Source organism: Miniopterus schreibersii, assembly GCF_964146895.1.
Source record: "Miniopterus schreibersii genome assembly, chromosome: 4".
In the NCBI taxonomy this organism is placed as follows: Eukaryota; Metazoa; Chordata; class Mammalia; order Chiroptera; family Miniopteridae; genus Miniopterus; species Miniopterus schreibersii.
In genome coordinates, this window is record NC_138105.1 from 86,452,644 (window position 1) to 86,472,929 (window position 20,286).

At 41.2% G+C, this 20,286-nt stretch overlaps 1 protein-coding gene across 1 annotated transcript in view; it reads left to right on the forward strand.

Moving 5' to 3' along the window:
- The window catches only part of SGCD (sarcoglycan delta), a 515,133-nt gene extending 500,111 nt beyond the window's left edge, over nucleotides 1–15,022 (forward strand). The window contains exon 7 of the mRNA XM_081136939.1: nucleotides 14,619–15,022. Within this exon, the coding sequence (XP_080993065.1) occupies nucleotides 14,619–14,859 (241 nt within the window). The 3' untranslated portion in view covers nucleotides 14,860–15,022. The remainder of the gene's footprint in view (nucleotides 1–14,618) is intronic.
- The last annotated feature ends 5,264 nt before the right edge of the window (nucleotides 15,023–20,286 follow it).

A 20,286-nucleotide genomic window follows, 5' to 3' on the forward strand; every position in this document is an offset into this window, starting at 1 on the left:
AGGTGTGGCCAGGGGCCTTCGCCATGCTTTTCCAGTCTTATTGTTGTTGTTTTAACAAGAAATTTTCTTTGTATCAATATTGGGGGAATAAGAGATGCACCGAGTAGACTAGTCAAGAAAAACGGAAAATAGCATATTTCTATGGAGAAGAGAGTGTCACTTCTTACTAAGTGAGCCCACCCAACTCTTTTTATCAACCCAGCCCTATGGGTGTTTACATTTGAGACAGTTTGGGAAACTTGGAGCAATGGTGGAGGGGACCGTCCTGAATGGGAATCAGTTGTCCCTTCTCCATGACTCAGTTTCTCCATGTGAAGTAAGCTGGTTGGACTAGATGGTCCTTCCTAACTTGGAGAGAAAAATCTAAGATCCTGCATTCCAACACAGCCAAAAAAAACCTCTGACAAGGACAAGACAACCCAATTTGGGTCCTGCTAGGGTAAGAAAAGACAATAGTGACACCCAGTGGTCCACTAACCATCACCCGACCAATGCCCTGAAATTCCTGAACTTAGATAAAACCTTCTTCATGTCCTGGACACACAAGAAACAAACACCAGCAAAAGCTAATGATGGTTAATAACAATAATAATAATAATAATAATAATAAAGCACACAGTGGTTTGTTTTCTAAACCCTTTTGATCTGGCTAAATCTTGGTTTGGCTTAAACATATCCATTACGCCATACGTATTTGTATTCAACAGTGTTATTTCCATTACATAGTGGAAACAAATACAAGGGTTGGCAAAAGTAGGTTTATAATTGTTTGTACAAAAAAAATGATACAATAATTAATAAATAATAATACAAGAATAAGCTCTGTGTTTCACATACTCACAACTGTAAACCTACCTTTGCCCACCCCTGTATGCTTTTGAGAATGTAAGACTTACTTCCCAGGAGGTAAACGCCCACACTCCCCGAACTGCTCTGTAATGATTTTTTGATTTATCAATTAGTCTTTTAAGCCCTGAAAAGTAAAAAATACCTGCGATTATGAGGACAGAGGCTCTGTTTGACTAGTGCGTGCGTGAACCGCCCAGTACAGCCTCAAGGCCTTCAATTTGGAATAATAAATGAGGTGACTGCAGGGTGAGGGCTGGGGCAGAACTGGCAGGAGAGTCACATGTGGAGTAGAACTTCTTTCACTCCAGTGGGCTAATAGTTACCGGAGTTTTAAAATCAGCAAGATCTAAAATGTAACCTTTGCATGACATTTATCTGACTGCGAAATGAAAGCACCTAAGTGAAAAATGTATGTTAATAATTATTATTTCACATCTAAAGCCTGTGATTTTGATACCAAGGACCAGCGACCTGGCCTGCCAAACGTCATGTGAGCTGACATCTCAATGTAATACTCTAAATCAGACTTCAGAATGACAGCCTTGGTGTGGGACGACCGGATGCTGGTTACAAAAATAAACACGAGAAATTTTTACAGTGCTTAACCTTGGGGGGAAAGATCTAAGGTGCAGAAGGTAGAAAGGAGCTTCTGTTTTTCATTTTTGTATATTTCTATAGTCTTTGGCTTCAATTTTCTAACCATGTGGGTTTTATTAATAATTTAATGCCAACTGGGATTATCTCATGAGATTATGAGTCATTGTTAGTTTATATTTGTATGTAAAAATAATATTATATACATAAGTAAATAATAAATAAATTCGATAAATTAAAAAAAAAATCTACCAATCTTGCCTTTTTATTAGTGGAACAATCAGCAGCTGGCATCATAGCATAACTGGAAGAATCCAGATCCAGACACACAGTCAGGCACAGATAGAGTGAACTGGTTCATGGCCCCTTCCTCCCTCCTAAACAATAAAATCAAGAAGAAGAGAAACAATCAGCAACACACAAACAAGGAAATCCAAGGCCATAATCTCCAAGAAGGACAAGGCAGAAGGAGACCAGCTCCTATTCCCAGAAGGTTCTAAAAATCCTGAGACTGCCCCTCCACACTCCCAGATTCGACAAGAAAAGCAAGAATAGAATTCTTTGTCTTTTTTTTTTTTTTTTTTAGTAGTTGGTTTATTTTATTTAACAACACAGTATTTTTAAAGTAAATTGGAAAGTTAGGTTCCCGTTTTGTTTTCATTTTATATAAAACGAAAGCTCTATCTTTCAGAATTTGGGACTTCCCTGCCCTTACTTTGTTAGACCCACAACACATCCCTTCTCCAGTCACCCTCAGCCAACATCTGCTCTCTCACCCTAGAACTGGACACATATGGCTCTTTCCTGAAATAGAATCAGTCAGTCAGTTACTTTTGCTGAGTAAACTCCTTTTACTTAGCAGCTTCCAAGACTCATAGGTGAGTCTTTATGTCTCCTTTGACCTCAGGGAAGGACTGGGAAATGGTCTGGGTTGGGGAGAAATAGAAAGGGAAGTGAACAGTCACTGGGGTCCACTGTGCAGAAGCACCGGCTACCGAACTCCATGCCGCTTGGAGGGGACCTTCTAGGAGGCATCACCCTCTGTTTCCTGAGCAACCCCAGGCACCCACCCCCAGGCGAACTCTCCCTTCCCCTCCACGCCCACAGGCTAACGAGCAGGGAAGAGAGCCCAGCACCTGAGCCTTGTAGCTATAACTGGAAAGTAAGACAAGTCTCAGGTAATGATAAGCCAGGGACGGGAAGGAGGAGACATGAGGAAAGGCAGGGCAAGGTGTGGAGAAAGGGGAAGATTCCCAGAAGGCAAAACCAAACTATTCATTAGATACAAGGCCACAGAATGGAGATTCTTGGAAGTATTTATTTTCCTGATCAAAAGGGACTGGCACAAAACTCACAGAGACAGGAAGTAGATGGGAGGCTTCCAAGGGCTGGGAGAAGGGGAAGGATGAGAGTTAGTGCTTAACAGTGTCAGGGTTTCTATTTGGGGTGGTGACAGCTTTGGAAGTAGATGTTGGGGATGGTTGCACAGCATTATGAGTGATAAGTGTTATTAATGCCACTGAATTGTACACTTAAAAATGGTTAAAGTGGCAAAATTTATGATATATATATATATAACCACAATAAAAAAAGGGGGGGACTGGCATACCCTTGCTATTTTTGCTCCTTTGGCCCCGTTTCTGCCCAGAGTGCAGATAATGTTCACACTGGCACAGGGGTCACCTAGACATGAGATGACAAGCATGAGGACAAAAGCCAACATACGAAAGGTGGTAGAGCAGAAGGACAGACAGCTTCAGGGTCCCTGCAGACACGAGGGGCCTCACAGTCCCTAACTGACTTCCCCCAGGTTTCTCGCTACTGAAGAGAATGGAAGTCCTCTTGGATTGAGGTACATAGCGAGTCTTCAGCTACTTGCACTAAACGCATTCCAGACACAAACTCCCCATCGCCTGGTCCGGGAAACCAAGTCTCTGGCCATGGCCCGTAATACCCTTCCCCTCCGGCCCCAGCTCCCTTTGCAGGCTTTCCCTCTCACCCTTTTTTCTCATATACACCCCAGACTCCAGCGTTGCCTTTCTCTAAACATGATGCCTGCCTTCCTGCTTCTGGGCCTTTGCTCACCAGGGCCCCCCACTTAAATGTCCTCCCTGCCATTTCCTCTTGGCGACCCTTCAACCCCAACTCTCCAGGAAAGACTTCACCGCACTCCAGCAAGACTCGCCTCCTCCTGGCATCCTGACCCCGTTTGTGTCCCATGTATCCTCAGTGTCCAGTCCCTCGGCAAGTCTTGCAAGATCTGCTTTGGACCTCCAGGAGACCCCTACCAATGCTGACCCAGTCCCGCCCGCCTGCAGGCCCCTCATGGTCCCATCTGGACCATAGAGCAGCCTCCAGCCGGCCTCCCTATGCTTTGCCTGCCTCCCTCCCTCCAGTCAATTTCTAGCACAGCAGCCAGAATAATTTTTAAAAATGTGAGTAGGATCATGTCACCCCCCTGCTCAAACCCTCCAGATGGCTTCCTACCAGAAAGAAATCCAACTCCCACTGCTTGTATGGCCCACCAGTCTGTTCATGATCTAGACCCCGTCGGCCTGGTTGAACTCACCATTACCCCTCTCCGCTTGTTGACTCTAGTCATTCTGGCCTTCTTCTGGGCCTTTGCTATGCCAGCTGAACTCCGGCCCCAAGACATTTGCACTTGACAGAGTCCCTCTGCCTGGAATGGTCTCCCCACTCTACACACAGCTGGCCCCCTGACCACTAAGAAATCTCTGCTCAAATGCACCACCCACAGAAGCCTGTCCTCACTGCTGTATCTAAAATAAATTGCCACAACACCGCTCTCTAAACCTTACGCTTTGTTTTTCCTCTTAGCGCTTCTCAGCCCTGAGTTTACACTTATTTTCTCTTTCCCATTGATTATAGGACTCCCCGCGAGAATGTCAGCTTATTAGGGAGGGGGCTGTGTTCTGTCCAGCCCTGTGTCTCCAGCATCCCTCACAGCTCCAGGCAGGCAGAGTAGATACAAATACTTAATCACGGCCAGCTTGTGGACTATGTGCACCTACTCCACTGTCACCACTAGGTGGACACTCACAGTCCCAAGTCACATTCCACGTTTTCTCCAGCTCGGCCTCGGCCTCCGCCTCCTCCCAGGTGACCACCCACATCCTGTACCTGTTACAAAGTTCAGGACATGCAAACGCCAGCACAATGAATGAACGTTCAGTTTCTGGTTCTCTTTCAGGTCTGTCAGGAGTCTCTTGCTTAATCCGTGATCTTTCTTAAACTAACAAAAATTGCCCTTCATCAAATTGGTTAACTACTATGAAATAATTCTGATGCGAATAATTAAATCACTTTCATTTTCTTTTTTTATTTCATTAGGAAAAGCAAAGCTACTTTGAACCCTTCTTGCAAAGAGGTATAGATATATTTTGAAATACAAAAGATGAAATAAGGTAGAAAATTTAAATAAGTAGAAACAAATAATGGTATGCTACTTAAAAGAACAGAATCACTAGTAACCATGAGCCTGTGCACATAAATATTAGTTAGCTACTCTATTTATGTCTGCTCTCTATCATTCAGCTAAATGACTCCTGCTGTCTAAGTTTCCAAGTTTCTTGAGAATACCTTCCAGTGCCAGCCTCATTCCAGACAGCAAATTGCACGGAACTGTGTCCATGATTAAAGTTCTCATGATTAAAATCTTCAGCAGCAATGCCGCTTCAGATAAAATTATTAAAACCATGGCCTCCTTTAAATACCCACTGATTAGCGAAAGAAGCCAATCTGAAAAGGCTACACACACTGTCGGATTCCAACTGTATGACATTCTAGAAAAGGCAAAAGTATCAAGACAGTAAAAAGTGAACGTAGTCAAGGCAACTAAACTGTATGCTTAAAGATAATTAAAACGTTAAGTTTTACATCATGTGTATTTTACCATAATTTTTAAAAAGGAAACAGAATCAGTTGTTGCCAAAGGTTGAGTGGGAGAGGGGGGAGGCATGAACAGGTGAAGCTCGGGATATTTTTAGGACAGTGAATCTATTCTGTACGACGTTGTAATGGCAGATACATGTCATTATATATTTGTCAGACCCATAGAACATACCACACCAAGAGTGAACCCCAATATAAAATGCAGTTAGTTATTATTAGTTAATAATAATGTATCAATGTTGGTCCATCAGTTGTAAAAAATGTACCCCACTCCCCAGCCGGCGTGGTTCAACGGTTGAGCATCAACCTGGGATCCAGGAGATCACTGTTCGATTCCCGATCAGGGCACATGCCCAGGTTGCGGGCTGGATCCCCAGCAGGGGGCATGCAGGAGGCAGCCGATCAATGACTCATCACTGATGTGTCTATCTCTCTCTGCCTCTCCCTTTCTCTCTCTGAAATCAATAAAGACATATTTATTTTAAAAAATTGTACCTCACTAACGCAAGATGTGAATGCCAGAGGAAACTGAGGGGTGTGGGAAAGGGGTTTATGGGAACTCTGTCCTTGCTGTTCAATTTTCTGTACACCTGACACTGCTCTGAAAAAACAGTCTATTAATTTTTTTTAAAGTTCCTTTTCTGGTCATTGGTGTCTACTCAAATAGAAGTTTTGTGTGTGTTTTTTAAAGTTCTTAGTGGCAAATTTTAGATTTGGGTTGACATTACGTTAACTGTATGTTCATATTTCTTCTCAATTACTGAGTGAGTTTTCTCGTTAATATGCATTCTTAAATATCAACTCACTTGGGCCTGTATTTCTTGAGTACCTACTAGTTGTAAGGCTCTGCAATAGGCACTCATGTACTTTTAATAAACAAATAAACCCAACAATTTATTCAAAGTCACCCTAGAGGAGGGAAAAGAAAGGTTTCCACAAGATTCGCTCAGAAGTAGTTTCCTGGGTGCGCAGGTCACCTCACTCCTTTGTCATTCTGCCCAGCAATTCAGAGGGATGGGGACCGTCTCCATCTTCTGCACATTTTTATGGATTCCTCAGCTCCTCTCAACAGAAAGAAGATAATTTCTCAGAGCAAACGGCCACATTGGTATTCATGGGATAAACGGTTTGTAACGGAGCCGCACCACCCCGCTAATGTGAATTTCACACACAGCTTCTAAGAGGTGAAACAATGCCCTGGCTCTACTGCGCCCAGGAAGCAAATGAAAACCAGAGGCTCAACCTTGGCGCCAGGCCGAGTCCTCGTGCAGAAGGTTTGCTCAGTAACAAGCTCTCCTTGCTCTCTGCTTGAGAGAGATGCTCAACACCCTCCAAGTCAGAGTTCCCGGGAAACTAATGGCCCAGCACACACACACAAACAAGCGCCTTGCCTTTCTCAACCCGAAAAGGAAAGACCACGGCTGAAGGATGGGAGAAAAGCGAAGGTACAATGACTTTCAAGTTTGCTTCATGGACGTGCATTTTCAAACAACATTCCCAAATCCGCTTGCTGAGTATTAGCATCTTCTCCCACTGGTCCTTAACTTAGCAATCCAACTCCATCTTCTCTCATCCCACCAATGTTTGTTGAGTGCCTACTGTGTGCCAAACACCCTCACAGGTGCTAGAGGCATAACAGTGAGGAATTCAGAGTTCTTTGCTCCCAAGGAGATTATATTGTGCAAGAAACAGACCGTAAACTAGCTAATTTCGGATTGTGTTCAAGACTAGGTGATGGTATAACAAGGAGTGATGGCAGTGGGGCATCTGGTGTGTAAACTTTAGGTAACTGGGTCATCGAAGACCTCCAGAAAGACATGACAGCTAAACTGAGACTAGGGTGATGGAAGGCCCCCACACAGAAGTAACCTTGCCTGTTCAAGAAAGGAAGGAGGCCCCTGGTTCCAGAGCAGACTGATGGTGGGAAAACATGGCAGTTAGGGGCTGGGTTATGGAGGGCCTTGTGACCATTCTGGGTTTCATGCTACATATAACAGGAAGCAGCTGAGGATTTTAGTTCAGAAAAAGAAATGATCTGATACATGTTTTGAAGAAGATCAATCTTCCCATGGTGCCTGGATGGGTTTGTAGAGGAACAAGACTGGAGACTGGGAGATGCATGGGGAGAGGACTGGAGTAGACCAGATGAGGAGTGGTGGCCTGGACCACAGACTCCCCTACAAATGTGTTCAACCCAGGGGGCAAATGGGAGTCAAAATCTAGCCTTTACCCATCTTGCGAAGCCCTGTCGCTCAGCTTGGCAAGGGATGATTCCTCTGCAAAGGGGAGACATTTGGCAATTTGTCCACTCCAAGGGAACGCCTGTTTGCATAGCCATGAAGTTGATTTGACTGGTTGGGAAGTGCCTTGAACCAGGACGGCCTCAGAGAAGAGCCTCTATGGAGGAAACACCATAGAAGGTGACCTGAGTAGGATTTGCTGATGAATTCCCCTGGAGGTGAGAGGAAGAATTTGGGGTAACTCCTAGATGTTTGGCTTGGGTATCATGGTGGGTGGTCCCATTTCCTGAGCTGAGGGAGACTGGAGAGGAGAATTTTATAGTGCTGGAAAATGAAAAGCTTTATTTCAAATGTTAATGAATCTGTCTATTAGACATCAGATGGGCAATCAGGTAGGGAGGGAGTTTGGGAAGAGGCGATGAAAGGAGAGATGACTGAACCCCATTAGAGGAGGGCAACAGTTAGAGGTCAGACAGAGGAAAGGAGACAGCAGATTCCACACTCGGCTCATTAACTGCTAACGTGCATTTGCGCAATGAAACAGGACATGAAGACCATTTGTTCCAGAAACAGCTGCCTGGTGCACGGAGGCTGGGCGGTGCTCACTCAACATGTGTTTTATGGCTCATTTTCAATCAAGGGCTCCCATGTAAATCCAGACAGTAGATCATCTACAAATTTAATTAACTGTATTTGTGCAGAATCTCAATATGACCATAAAAATTTAATGCCAATATAGTTTAAGGTTCAATGGCCTTTCTTTATAAAAGGAGACAGATGAAATGGCCACAAATTAATTTTTCCGGTCCATCCCCAATATATCAGATTTATGAAGACAACTGAGAAGAGTGGCTACTACGAGTCTGAATGTGGGATAAAATATAGGATTTAAATACCTTCTCCCAAAATCTCCTTAAGCAAGAATTATTTTCTCTAATTAACTGCTCATAGGAACATCTAACTAGTGCCTCCTGAACTATACTCTGTAGCCAGTACCTCACTCCCAGGCAGAATAATCCTGTCACCTTCTAATACCCTTTGCCTTAAGGTACAGACAGGTACGGTGTGCCTTTGCTAATAATAATGGAAACAAAACAAAACACTCTGCAGTAACTTTGGCCAGAGCCATAAATATTTATGAGACCTGGGGTGAACTCATCCACATTTGCAGGTCTGCTAATTTAAGAAGGGTTGTTATAAAGAGCGCTAGGCCCAGATTTTGGTCTTGGCTCTGTCCTTGGCTAGTTGTGTGACTGTGGGCAGAGCAGTTAGCGTGGGTTTCTTCCACAGTAAGAGGTTAGGAATGCCAACTCTGTGTACTTCGCGGGGGGAGTTAGCGAACTAAATGAAATGAGGCTATGTACAACTCCCTGCCATTTCAATTGTTAGGAAAAGTGAATCCGGGCACATTATCCACTGAGTGTTGTTCAGACATAATCTTATCTTGTATTGCCAGAATATCAGAAATGAAACGTGCCTGGCAGATCTGACACAAATGCAATACAAAGTCTGTGTCTTTTCACACTAGCACCTAGTCATTGATCAACAGATACTAGTTTCCTTCTCACCTGCTTTGCCCTTCATTGCTCACCGGAAGGGGCTTCAGAGATTAATTAGTTCAAGCTTATTTTAAACATGAGGAAACTGAGGCTCAGGATGGTGAAAAGACACACTTCTGGGTTCACAGTAAATATCTCTCGGCCTAGGTCTCCCGTCTGTTAAAGATGGGGCTTAGGCTAGATAAGTCATTTTAAAATTGTGTTTTGCAGCAGAGCCCACTCACAGGGAGACAGAGAGAGCGTGGCCTCCATTCACCCAGAGCACATCTGTTTTGAGGGCCCTGTCTGTTCCGGTTCTGTGTAAGGTTAGTTAAAAAAGAGGGTTTCATACTGCTAACAGCAACAACAAAATATTTTAAAGCAACACTTGGTTCATGAGAGTTCATGATGAATGAGCTTGTGCAAATCTTGACAGCAGACTCTTTGGGGGGTGGAATAGTCTAAATGTCTTCAGGCAGGTCGCAGCTCTGTAATTCACCAGGTCCTCACAGCACCCTTTGGTCTTATATGGCTCACTTCACTGAATGGACCTATCTGCCTAGCCCCCAAATTGCCCCTACCCTGCCCCTGCCATCTCTTATATTTGGGGGCAATCGTATGGTTCACTTGCTTAGTTTCTACTTTCCAAACTTAGGATGCCAATGCGGCTGCTATAAAATATAACAGCAGCTTAAACAAGATAGTTCACTCCTCTCTCACATGGTTTCTTGAGTATAAGCAGGCCAGGGTTGATGCGGCAGTCCCATGGTGTCCTCCTGTCTTACTGTCCTGCCATCCTCAGCCTGCCATTGGGCATCCATGAGCCCAGACAACGTTCAGGATTTCTAAGGGGAGGAGAGCTACTGGGAGACAGTTATTGGCTTATGCCATGTCTTCTCTATTATATTTTAAATTCTGAGTGTTAAGGCTGTGAGATAAGTGTCTACATATACTACATGATGCCAGAGACATACAAAATCCGTACAACGAGCAGTAGCTTCTTACCGCTCGTTGACTGTAAGAAGGAAACCAACAGGGAAAGGGAAGCTTCTAGGTAAGAAAAGCAGACGGGGTCTGAGGGAGAAATGCACATTTGTCAGGCATCAAATAGACAGGTCAAGTTGCCAATTGTTAAGACAAGTCTGCAGTACAGGTGCAAAGGCTGGGCTAGGAATATAAATTTGGACTACTCAACATGTGGATGGTATCTAGAGCTTTGGATGAGGAACTAGAGGGATGAATATAGACAGAGAAAAAGAGAGATCTAAGAACTGGGTCTTGGGATGTATCAATATTTGGAAGTTGAAGAAACAGGGAGAAACCAGCAATTGAGAGTGAGAAATAGCCCTTGAGGAAGACAGAGAGAAATTATCTTTCAGATACCAAAGGAAGGGTTTCAAGAAGCTGCTGATGATCGGTTGTGTCAAATGCTGCTAATAAGGTAGATAATAAAGAATGAGAGGCGAACATTTGATTTAACAAGGGAAAGTCATCAGTCACTGGCCACTGTTTCAGCAGAGTGTCACAAGCAAAATCCTGATTGGAACAGGCTCAATGAAAGGAAAAGACTTGGGGACAGCAAGTATAGGTGATTCTTCCAAAGAGTTTTCTATAAAGGGGAGCAAAACTGGACTGTAGCTGACAGGGAAATGGCACAGGGTGGGGGGCATCAAGTAAAATATGTGAAAAATAATAGACCATTCCATTGCAAATAGGAATGATCTATTAGAGGGATAAAAATTCAGTGAGGAAGGTGAGAGGAAATAATTGTAGCAATATGCTTGAGTTAGGTGGGAGGTGATTAGATCTAATCCAAGTGGAAGACTTGAGAGTCGACAGGAGCATGGACAGTTTATCTTTGGTCATCGTAGCAAAGACAGAGTATATGGGTGTCAGTGCTGGCACATGGGTAGATGTGATGGAGGAATGAGCAGAAGATCTCTTCTACTTCAGTTTTTTCAGTAGGATAGGAAAAAGATCATCATTGAAAATAAGACTGGAGGAGGTATTAGAGTTTTTAAAGAAGAAAATGAGATATAAAATGGTTATTTAGAAATGAGATGGTGAATGGACTAAGATTGTATATAGTATGCTTGCCTCGCAGCATCAAGAATCCCTTGGAGATTTGTGGTCGTGAATTTAAAGTGAAACCAAATCAGACCAATTAAATATTTTATTCCTACCATGTGTAGCTGCTCAGATGCAGGCACGAAGTAATAAAAGTGAGCCAAGGATGTATGAAGGTAATGATCATAACAACTGATCTTGGAATTTAGGAAGGAAAGTGAGGTCATTAGGGGGATTAAAGTATAGTGCAAAGGCAATAGAATTAATTAACTGAATGGCCAAATGGGTTTGAAGGATTTCTGAAGTGGAAAGATAGAAGTAGTGAGCAAAAAGATGGAGGTGGTGATCAGAGACTGGGTAATAGGAAATTCAGGCTGTGAAAGAGGTACAGCTGGAAGAACACCATGTAAGTGACTGATAAACAGAGAAAAAGGAAGCCTGGTTCCTAGGACCAAGATCACACCTCCACTAAGTCTTCTATTCCCATTATCAAGGCTGAGGGTGGACCTCTGTCCTTGGAATAACACCTAGATTCTCCGTAAGTCAGTCAGCAAGGTCAAGATCAGTGAGCACACTCAACGTTTACCCTTTCCCCAGCAGGGGTTAAGAAGGAACCAATGCCTGAGAACTAAGACCCCCTTAGATCACCTATCCCTGTTATAAGGATTAAGAGGAAGCTCCAAACCCTTCAATACACAAACACTTGTCATATGCTTTGACCCATCAAGTTGAATTTCACTATGCTATTTACTAAATCATCACTACACAGAGCCCCAGATTATTAACCCCCACCTCTTATACTCTAATCCTCACATGGCTCTCTATATCTGTTGATTTTTTGTTTGTTTGTTTTTCCCTTCAATGTCCCATTCTCTTTATTACTCTATCATGAGATCTGTCTGTTTCCTGAAAACACAGATTCCCTTGCAGCCCTCTCAAATGATGACTCTTTTTTCTCCCATATCTCTTGACCGTTGGGCATAGAGGTAGGATAGGTCTTTTTGCCTCTCATTGTGGCTTCCAGATAATTTTCCTCCCTCCTTAGCTTAAAAAAGAAAAAACACAAAAGAACAAAGGAGTTTTGAACCTCACTTCATCATGCATGATCTTTCCTTGATGCTGTCATCAACCAAACCCTAGGTCGCTCCCTAAATTCTCTCATACTTTCAGTTCCTGGCTTACTGTCACTTTCTTCATTACTATTCCTACTGTGGTTCTTGCAGTTTTAATATAAATGTGAATGAATTATACACCACACTGCCTTCCTAGTTTTATGGTCTACTCCTCTCCATCTCTTATATCCATCTCCCTACTTTAGACACTCACTCCCATGAGTACACCTATATCTGGTCATTACCTCTGTTAGATGAGAGAATTGAAGTCTATAAAGGTTCTTAATCAGTATGCTCTACTGCTTTCCCCTTGACATTCATGAAGGAGATGTAGGCCTAGGTGAATTTGACTCAAGTCTAATTTAGGCTCCAGTGCTTACTAGCTTTCTGACCTTAAGCGAGCTCCTTAAGCTTTGCTTCAATTTCTTCACTGGAAAAGGGAAAATAATACCACCTACCTCATAGGGTGATTGTAAGGATTAAATGAGATTATGTATGGTAAAACACAGTATCACACCTGATACTTAAAATAGGAGTTATAAAACTATGACCTTTTTGCTACCTTCTCTACTGAAGATGCAATATGATATAGTAAAGAATGTATTTCTGCAAGTTGACTTTCAGGGTTCAAATCCCTGTTCAGCTATTTTAGTCACATGATCTTGAGCAACTGTCTTAACTGTTCTGTGCCCCAGCATCCATATCTGTAAAAATAACAATATCTGTCTTGTTGTTATGAGAATGAAATAAAAGCACACATATGCCATGGAATGGCAAACCACAGCCCACAGGTCAAATTACCCATTGCCTGCTTTATTAAGTAAAGTTTTATTGGAACAGAGTCACACCCACTTGTTTAAGTATCGTCTACTACTTTCCCATTATAATTACAGAGTTGAGTAGTTACAACAGATACCATATGGAATGCCAATCATAAAATACTGACTATCTGGCCCTTTACAAACAAGGTTTGCAGACCACTAGAATATGCAATCATTTAAAACAGAATTGGGTACAGTGCAAGGCTCTTGATAGCAATAATATATTTTTTCTTTGTAAAAGCCTACTTTGATTTGCTCAATAAAATATGGGAAGAAGTCGGGTGTGGGAAGGTGGGTAGAAAAAGATCACCTGTATTGTGAAGTCCAATAGCAAAATTCTATAGCACGTAGCCCTACACAGAAGCTCAGGTTTCCCTGTGGGCAGTGGCAGAGTTTTGACATTGGGCACAGGGCTGAGTTGGCCCTTTATTGGATTTTCATATCCCTGCTGATGCTGTGATCAAGTACATCTCACACCAAGCATGAATCATGCTTCTAAGGCAATAACCTACAGAAGATGCCTAACGGAACCCAAGGTCCTCTCAGCGAGGCGTGGAGGACAAGCCTAACAGTGAAACTAAAGAGTTCTCACAGAATAGAACAATAAAAAATAGAGTTTTATTTTATTATACATCCATTGTGGCTTTAGAAACTAAGAGCAATGGCTTAGAAGAATGATAAAAAACATCTAAAAGTCATTGGTACCTTACACTTTACTGGGCAAAATATATAGAAATAGACTTTTATCACAAATTCAGTTGTACAGGGGGAAAAAGCACTTAATAAAAATGTGCTTATGTACCACACATTGAAACACTATAAAAATATATCAAACTTTAATATTCCTCTAATTGCTCCAATGCTTCTATCCAGGCACTGGATGTAACACATGGTAGAAACTAGTGCTTACACAAAATGTATTCCCATATTCTGTGTACTATTAACTCATGATGAATGGCCCAAGGGTTTTTAACCGACTAAAGTTGGAAAACTGGAGTCGTGTGGTAATCGTAGGGACAGGGTACAGTGTTCACCAGCCAGGTTCATCTGAACAGCTCAGACATGAATCCTAGAGTTTGCCACCAGTAGCCTAGAAAGATACTAAGATTACTTCAGTATCTTCTCCCTCCCATGAAATAGTCAAGAGGATGCAATGAGATGGTGCATTTAAAGCACATACCACAAAGCCTGATACATAATAAGTTCTCAAAGTTAGTTAGGAATAGTAGTGGTCACTGCCATTGTATTGTAAAACCTGTAAAACACAGAATTACTGACTCTTGGAAGACTGTTTCAATTGGGGATGGCTTCATTTCTACTATGGCTAAGGATTCTAAGATCTATATCCAGTATTGTTTGGTAAGTTGGAAAATAAAAGAATTAACACCTAATAGGCTTTGGCATTCCTAAAAAATGGGTTTACATCAAAGTTTAAGTATTTTATGTTGAAGTTTATTTTATAAAAGAGTTTTTATCTACTTATAGACATTTCTCCAAAGAAGATGTACAGATGGCCAACAACACACATGAAAAGCTGTTCAACATCACTAATCATCGGGGAAATGCAAATCAAAACCACAATGAGATAGCACCACACACCTGTCAGAATGGCTGTCATCAAAAAGATAACAAAGAATGTGTGTTGGCGAGGGTGTGGAGAAAAGGGAACCTTGTGCATGTTGGTGGGAATGTAAAACTGGTGCAGACACTGTGGAAAACAGTATGAAGGTTCCTCAAAAAATTAAAAATAGAACTACCATATGACCTAGCAATCCCACTTCTGGGTATTTATCCAAAGAAACAAACAAACAAACAAAACCCACTAATTCAAAAAGATACATGCATCTCTATATTCATTGCAGCATTCTTTATAATAGACAAGATTTGGAAGCAACCTAAGTACCCATTGATACATAAATGGATAAAGATATGGTATTTAATACAGAATGGAATATTATTCATCCATGAAAGAATTAAATCTTGCCATTTACAATAACATGTATGCACCTTAAGGATATTGTGTTAAGTGAAATAAGACAAGAAGGACAAACACCATATGATTTCACTTATATGTGGAATTTTTTTAACCACCCCACTCCCCCCGACACACACACACACAAAAGAGAAACAGATTCTTAGATACAGAGAACAACTGTTGGTTGCCCGATAGGAGAGATTTGGGGAGAAGGGCATCAACTATAAACTGCCAGTTATAAAATAAGCCACAGGTGGTATAATGTACAGCATAGAAAATATAGTCAATAATATCATATGGTGATAGATGGCCATTGGACGTATATGGTGATTGCTTTGTAAGATACATAAATGTCTAATCACTATGTTGCACACCTGAAACTAATACAGGGTGGGCAAAAGCAGGTTCACAGTTGTATGGAAAGAGACACACAGGTTATGATTATTACAGCAGCTCTATTAACTCTGTGTTTTGTGTACTCACAACTGTAAGCCTACTTCTTCCCACCCCTATATAACATTGTATATCAACTCTAATTAAAAATAAATTTAAAAAATAAAAATACCACCCTTCCCAACATAAAAATGTTATTTTTCAGTGAAATACCAGCTTGCTTAGATGTAATCATATCAATGAACCCTAGACATTCTCCAAAAGAATTCCATATAGAACCTGACAGGGGCGTAACTTATAAAATAATTGAGAGATCTAATTTAAAACACCACATCTGAATATTAAGGAATTATTTTTAAATTTCGTTTTGAGATATAATTCAAACATTATAAAAATTTACCCTTTTGTTGTGTACAATTATTTCTAGTATAGTCACAAAGCTGTGCGACCATCCCCACTATGTAATTCCACATTTTTATCACTTCATTAAAGAAACTCCATACCCATTAGCAATCACTCCCTATGCCCCATCCCCAGACCCTGGTGTGTGTTTTTTAAAGGCATGGTAATAGTATTATGGTTATTTTTTAAGAGTTCTTATATTTTGTGAAATATGCCAAAATAGTTAAAAAGTGAAATCACATGGTATCTGGGAATTGTGCAAAAATAACCCAGGGGTGGGAATATCGTTAAAACAAAATTAGCCATGTACTAACAATTAGAAATAGCATAATGATCCTGATTTCTGTTTTTGTAATTGTTTGAAACTTTCCCTAATACAAAAAATACAACATGTGAAATTTCAGAGAAAATATTTTAATCAAGTCTACCTAAGACAAGCCTGTCTGATATAAACCTTTAACCCTGAAAAAGAATTAATTAGGAAAAGCAAAACTCTCAATGACTACAAGGGATGGACTAGAAATTCTACGTTCCCACATGCGCTAACATGAAGCGTTTTCTCTCTCCAACCTTTTGTTCAATCTCTCTGCATTCTTACATCTAATACTTGTCTTTCATAAGTAGTTGGGTTTTGTTTCTTATTCATTCAGAGAAGCTTCAACTTTTGATTGGAGTATTTAGTTCATTTGCATTTAATTGCTGAGAGTTGGATTTAAATATACAATTTTCCAATTTGTTTTGTAATTTATCTCGCCTGTTTTCATTGTGGAAATGAAAATTGTTACAGTTTTCTCTTTTCATGCCTTCTTAATCAAATATATTTTTATTACTCCACTTTTTTCTTATGTTAGCTTTCATTGTGTTTTTTTTTTGCATTTACCCTAGAGATTACAGCCTGCATCATTAGCATAGCGAGTCCAATGTAAATTCATTTTACCGCTTCCCAGACAATACGTGGAGTAAATTGTTCACAGGTGAACAAGCAAGACTGGTTTCCACGGAATCAGGGGCCCCCTCCGCTTGCGACCTTAACATACACGTGCCTTGGCGTCCGGTGGAACTGCTTTAGGCATAGTGTCCATTTTGTCACCCAGAATATTAAGAAGATATGTCAAAACTTAATTACTAAACAAACCCAAAAACTTAATTACTATGTTTTAATGCTTCACCCAAAATGTTCTTAATAGAAATTGGCATACATGCAGACGTACATAAGTACAGCCGGCCCTCAGTATTCGCAGGCGCCTACCCGTGAGCTGGCCTGTTTACTAATCTTATTTGTAACTCCAGGCCCGACACTTGCGCCGCTTTCACGGTCACTCGCAGACACGCGCAGTGTGGTGAGAATTCAGGGCTCACCATAGCACACGTCCCCAAAGGGACGGGACAAGGCGACGGAATACCGGCTTTCTCAGATCGAGCCACACCGACGGCAATGACAGCTGCTGGTCTCAGCTGCGGCAATGTAAACAAGGGTCCTTTCAAAGTCTACGTAGTGCCATGTTTTAGCATTATTCTGCTTTTTGTTGGTGATTTTGCTGATTAAAATGACCCTCGAGCACAGTGTGGGTCACTAGGTTTCCTCAGCACAAGGAGCTGGGAGGTGCCTTATGGAGAAAAGATACGCGTTAGACTAGCTTCCTTCAGACATGAGCTAGAATTCTTTTGTCCAAGAATTCAGTGTTAATGAATCGACAATGTATTTTAAATAAGGGGTCTTTAAGCAGAAACACACAAATAACAAAGTTATAAACTGACTAGCTGATGAAAATGTTACCCTAGGCTCACAGAATCCTAACCCTGTATTTCCTGGCGGGGCAAAGTTTCAGTATTTACTCTGTGCTTGCAGAGACTTTATGGAATATAACTATGGTCGCTAATGAGCACCAGCTATGCATATGTATATATGTATATGTGTGCATGTGTATGTAACACAGAATGAGATATATATCCATAGATACAAGGTGGGTGAAAGTAGGCTTACAGTTATTTGTATGGAAAAAGACATGCAGGTTCTGATTGTTACAATAGCTTTATTAACTCCGTTTCACATTCTTACACCCGTAAAAACATTGTAGAAAATAACATCTTAGTATTACTATAAAAATCTAAGAGAGCCCCCAGGAGTTAAAAAAGTTTTCATTACCAAACAGATTTAAAGTATTAATTTCTGCCTTAAAATACATCTGCATTTCCCTGGTGCTGCATGTATAAATTTTACCCGCGTTGCTTTTTATACATTTGTGGAGGTAGTGTTTCCAAATGCTTTTGAGATGATTGCAAATTCCTCAAAGGTGGCAAGTCTTGACAACAAATATTTAAACCAAAGTAAAATGCATGCCTTTGGGTTTTTTAATTTGTTAGTGAGTATTTTTGCTTTATTCTGTTTTGCTAATTTTCTTAATATAATGAACTGTTCCTGTGGTATCCCTAAGTTACCTCCATTTATATATATATATACACACACACACACACACACACACATATATATGTGTGTGTGTGTGTGTGTGTGTGTGTATATATGTATATATTAAATAGTTTTCTGGATTACCCGCTTACGGATTTTAAGGCAGAAGATGATCATATCCAGAGCATGACTTGAGGGAGTTATAAATGAAAGAGATAAACTTGGTTTGAGGTGATGGCAAAATAAAATTACTAGAGGGAAGAGAGACATTTTTTATTTCTAAATTACAGATATTATTGCCCAAAGAGAGAAACAGATAAGTAGATCACTTCTATTGCCTTCATGCCTCAAATTTTATAATTTGATAAGAGAAAAGAGAGAAAGGATCATGATTAAGAACACAAGGGAAAGAGGTAATATGAGTGGATAAAAGAAGAGATAAATTAGAAATAAGGGTTAAAAGTGAAGAAAGGCTGAGGAATTATTAATCACAGACACATGTTTAGAAGGTAATTTGTAGAGGAGACCATCTTTCAACAAACCCCATCCTTCTAGCCTGGCACAGCCTCTGCTCTCTTCTGCCTCTTGTACCAGCCTTGCTATCAGGTTAGTAAAGGTGGAATTTGAGTCTTTGAAGAGGTGAGACTGCAGAATCCTGGACTGAGTTGGTGTTGCCCTCTTGGGGCTTACAGGGTGCTCTTTAAGGCTGAATAACCCCAGCTGTGGAAAAGATGCTTATGATCTTGGAGGAAATGAATGTTCACTCTGTCATTTATCCTGTAAAAACACTAATTACAGGGCAGGAAGTAAGGAAATTTCCTCTTCTCTTTGGGTCCCACGGCGAGAAAGAAAGAAAGGAACAGTGGGGTATAATTTTGGCCTTGACTCTGAAGCACGAAGTTGCAGGATTTTTAATTATGGGAAATAAACTCGTCCTGGCCACATGGACTTGAGCCATGTACAACTCAAGGAGCCAAGCTGGCCTGTGCCATTGTCATCTTCTGAGTGTTTTCCAAAGCCTTTCAGTTATTGTTAAGTGTTGGGGAGAAATTTGTCTCGGTTATATTGGGGAGGGGGGAGCTAGGAGGGTCCAAGCCTACAGTTAAGTCAGAAGAGCCATAGTCAGTCCCCCTCTTGGTCTTGAGTCACGGGTACAGGCAGGTAGACCCAGTGGAACGGTGATGCCTTGAGGGTCACCTGTAGGAGAGCCAATAATATTGCCACTGGAAGAAGAGCCCAGCATGGCAGGACCTAAAGACTTATTCCTGAGCAAATAAAAAAATAATAATAGAGGGACCATTAATTGTCAGCAACGAAGCAATAGCGGATCATGTCACCTATGAGCTATTAACTTCCTTGGTAGCTCCAAGGTCAGCAGGTTAAAAGGCTAGCTTGGGCTAAGTTTTAATCCTTAAGTCTCTCACAAATTATCTTTTAATTGGTGTTTTAGAGCCTTTACGTTGGAATCAGGAAATGACGCAAAAAGGTGCAGTCTTTCATTTGCTATAAAAACATCTCCCATGGCTTAGCTGTCTAGTCTGCAGCACAGACCTGAGGGATGTTTCCCTTTAATGTCTCACCTTTGCTCTCCTCCACTGGTTTTACTGGGGACAGGGCCTGTTCAGCCCAGTGTGATAACACACAGCCTTGTGTGGAAGGAACGGTAACTTTATTTCTCCAACTTTGAAACTTGTCAACGTCGCTTATCAGCAAATAAAAACCTCCTACAGCAGACAAGTGATTGAGAAACGCATTAAAAACCATAGGGAAAAAAAGCAAAAAGCAGGCTGAAGTTAAAACACATTTCAGCCCTAAGTCTCCATTGATCTCCACAGTAAATATAAAAAAACTAACAAGTTTATTGGCCTCCTTCTGATTACAACTCATTATTATTGCACTGTTTCCACACCTCTGTGTACCCTTAGTTGGGACCTTCCAGTAAAACAATCCAAATGGGCATTTTTAAAGATGAAAAG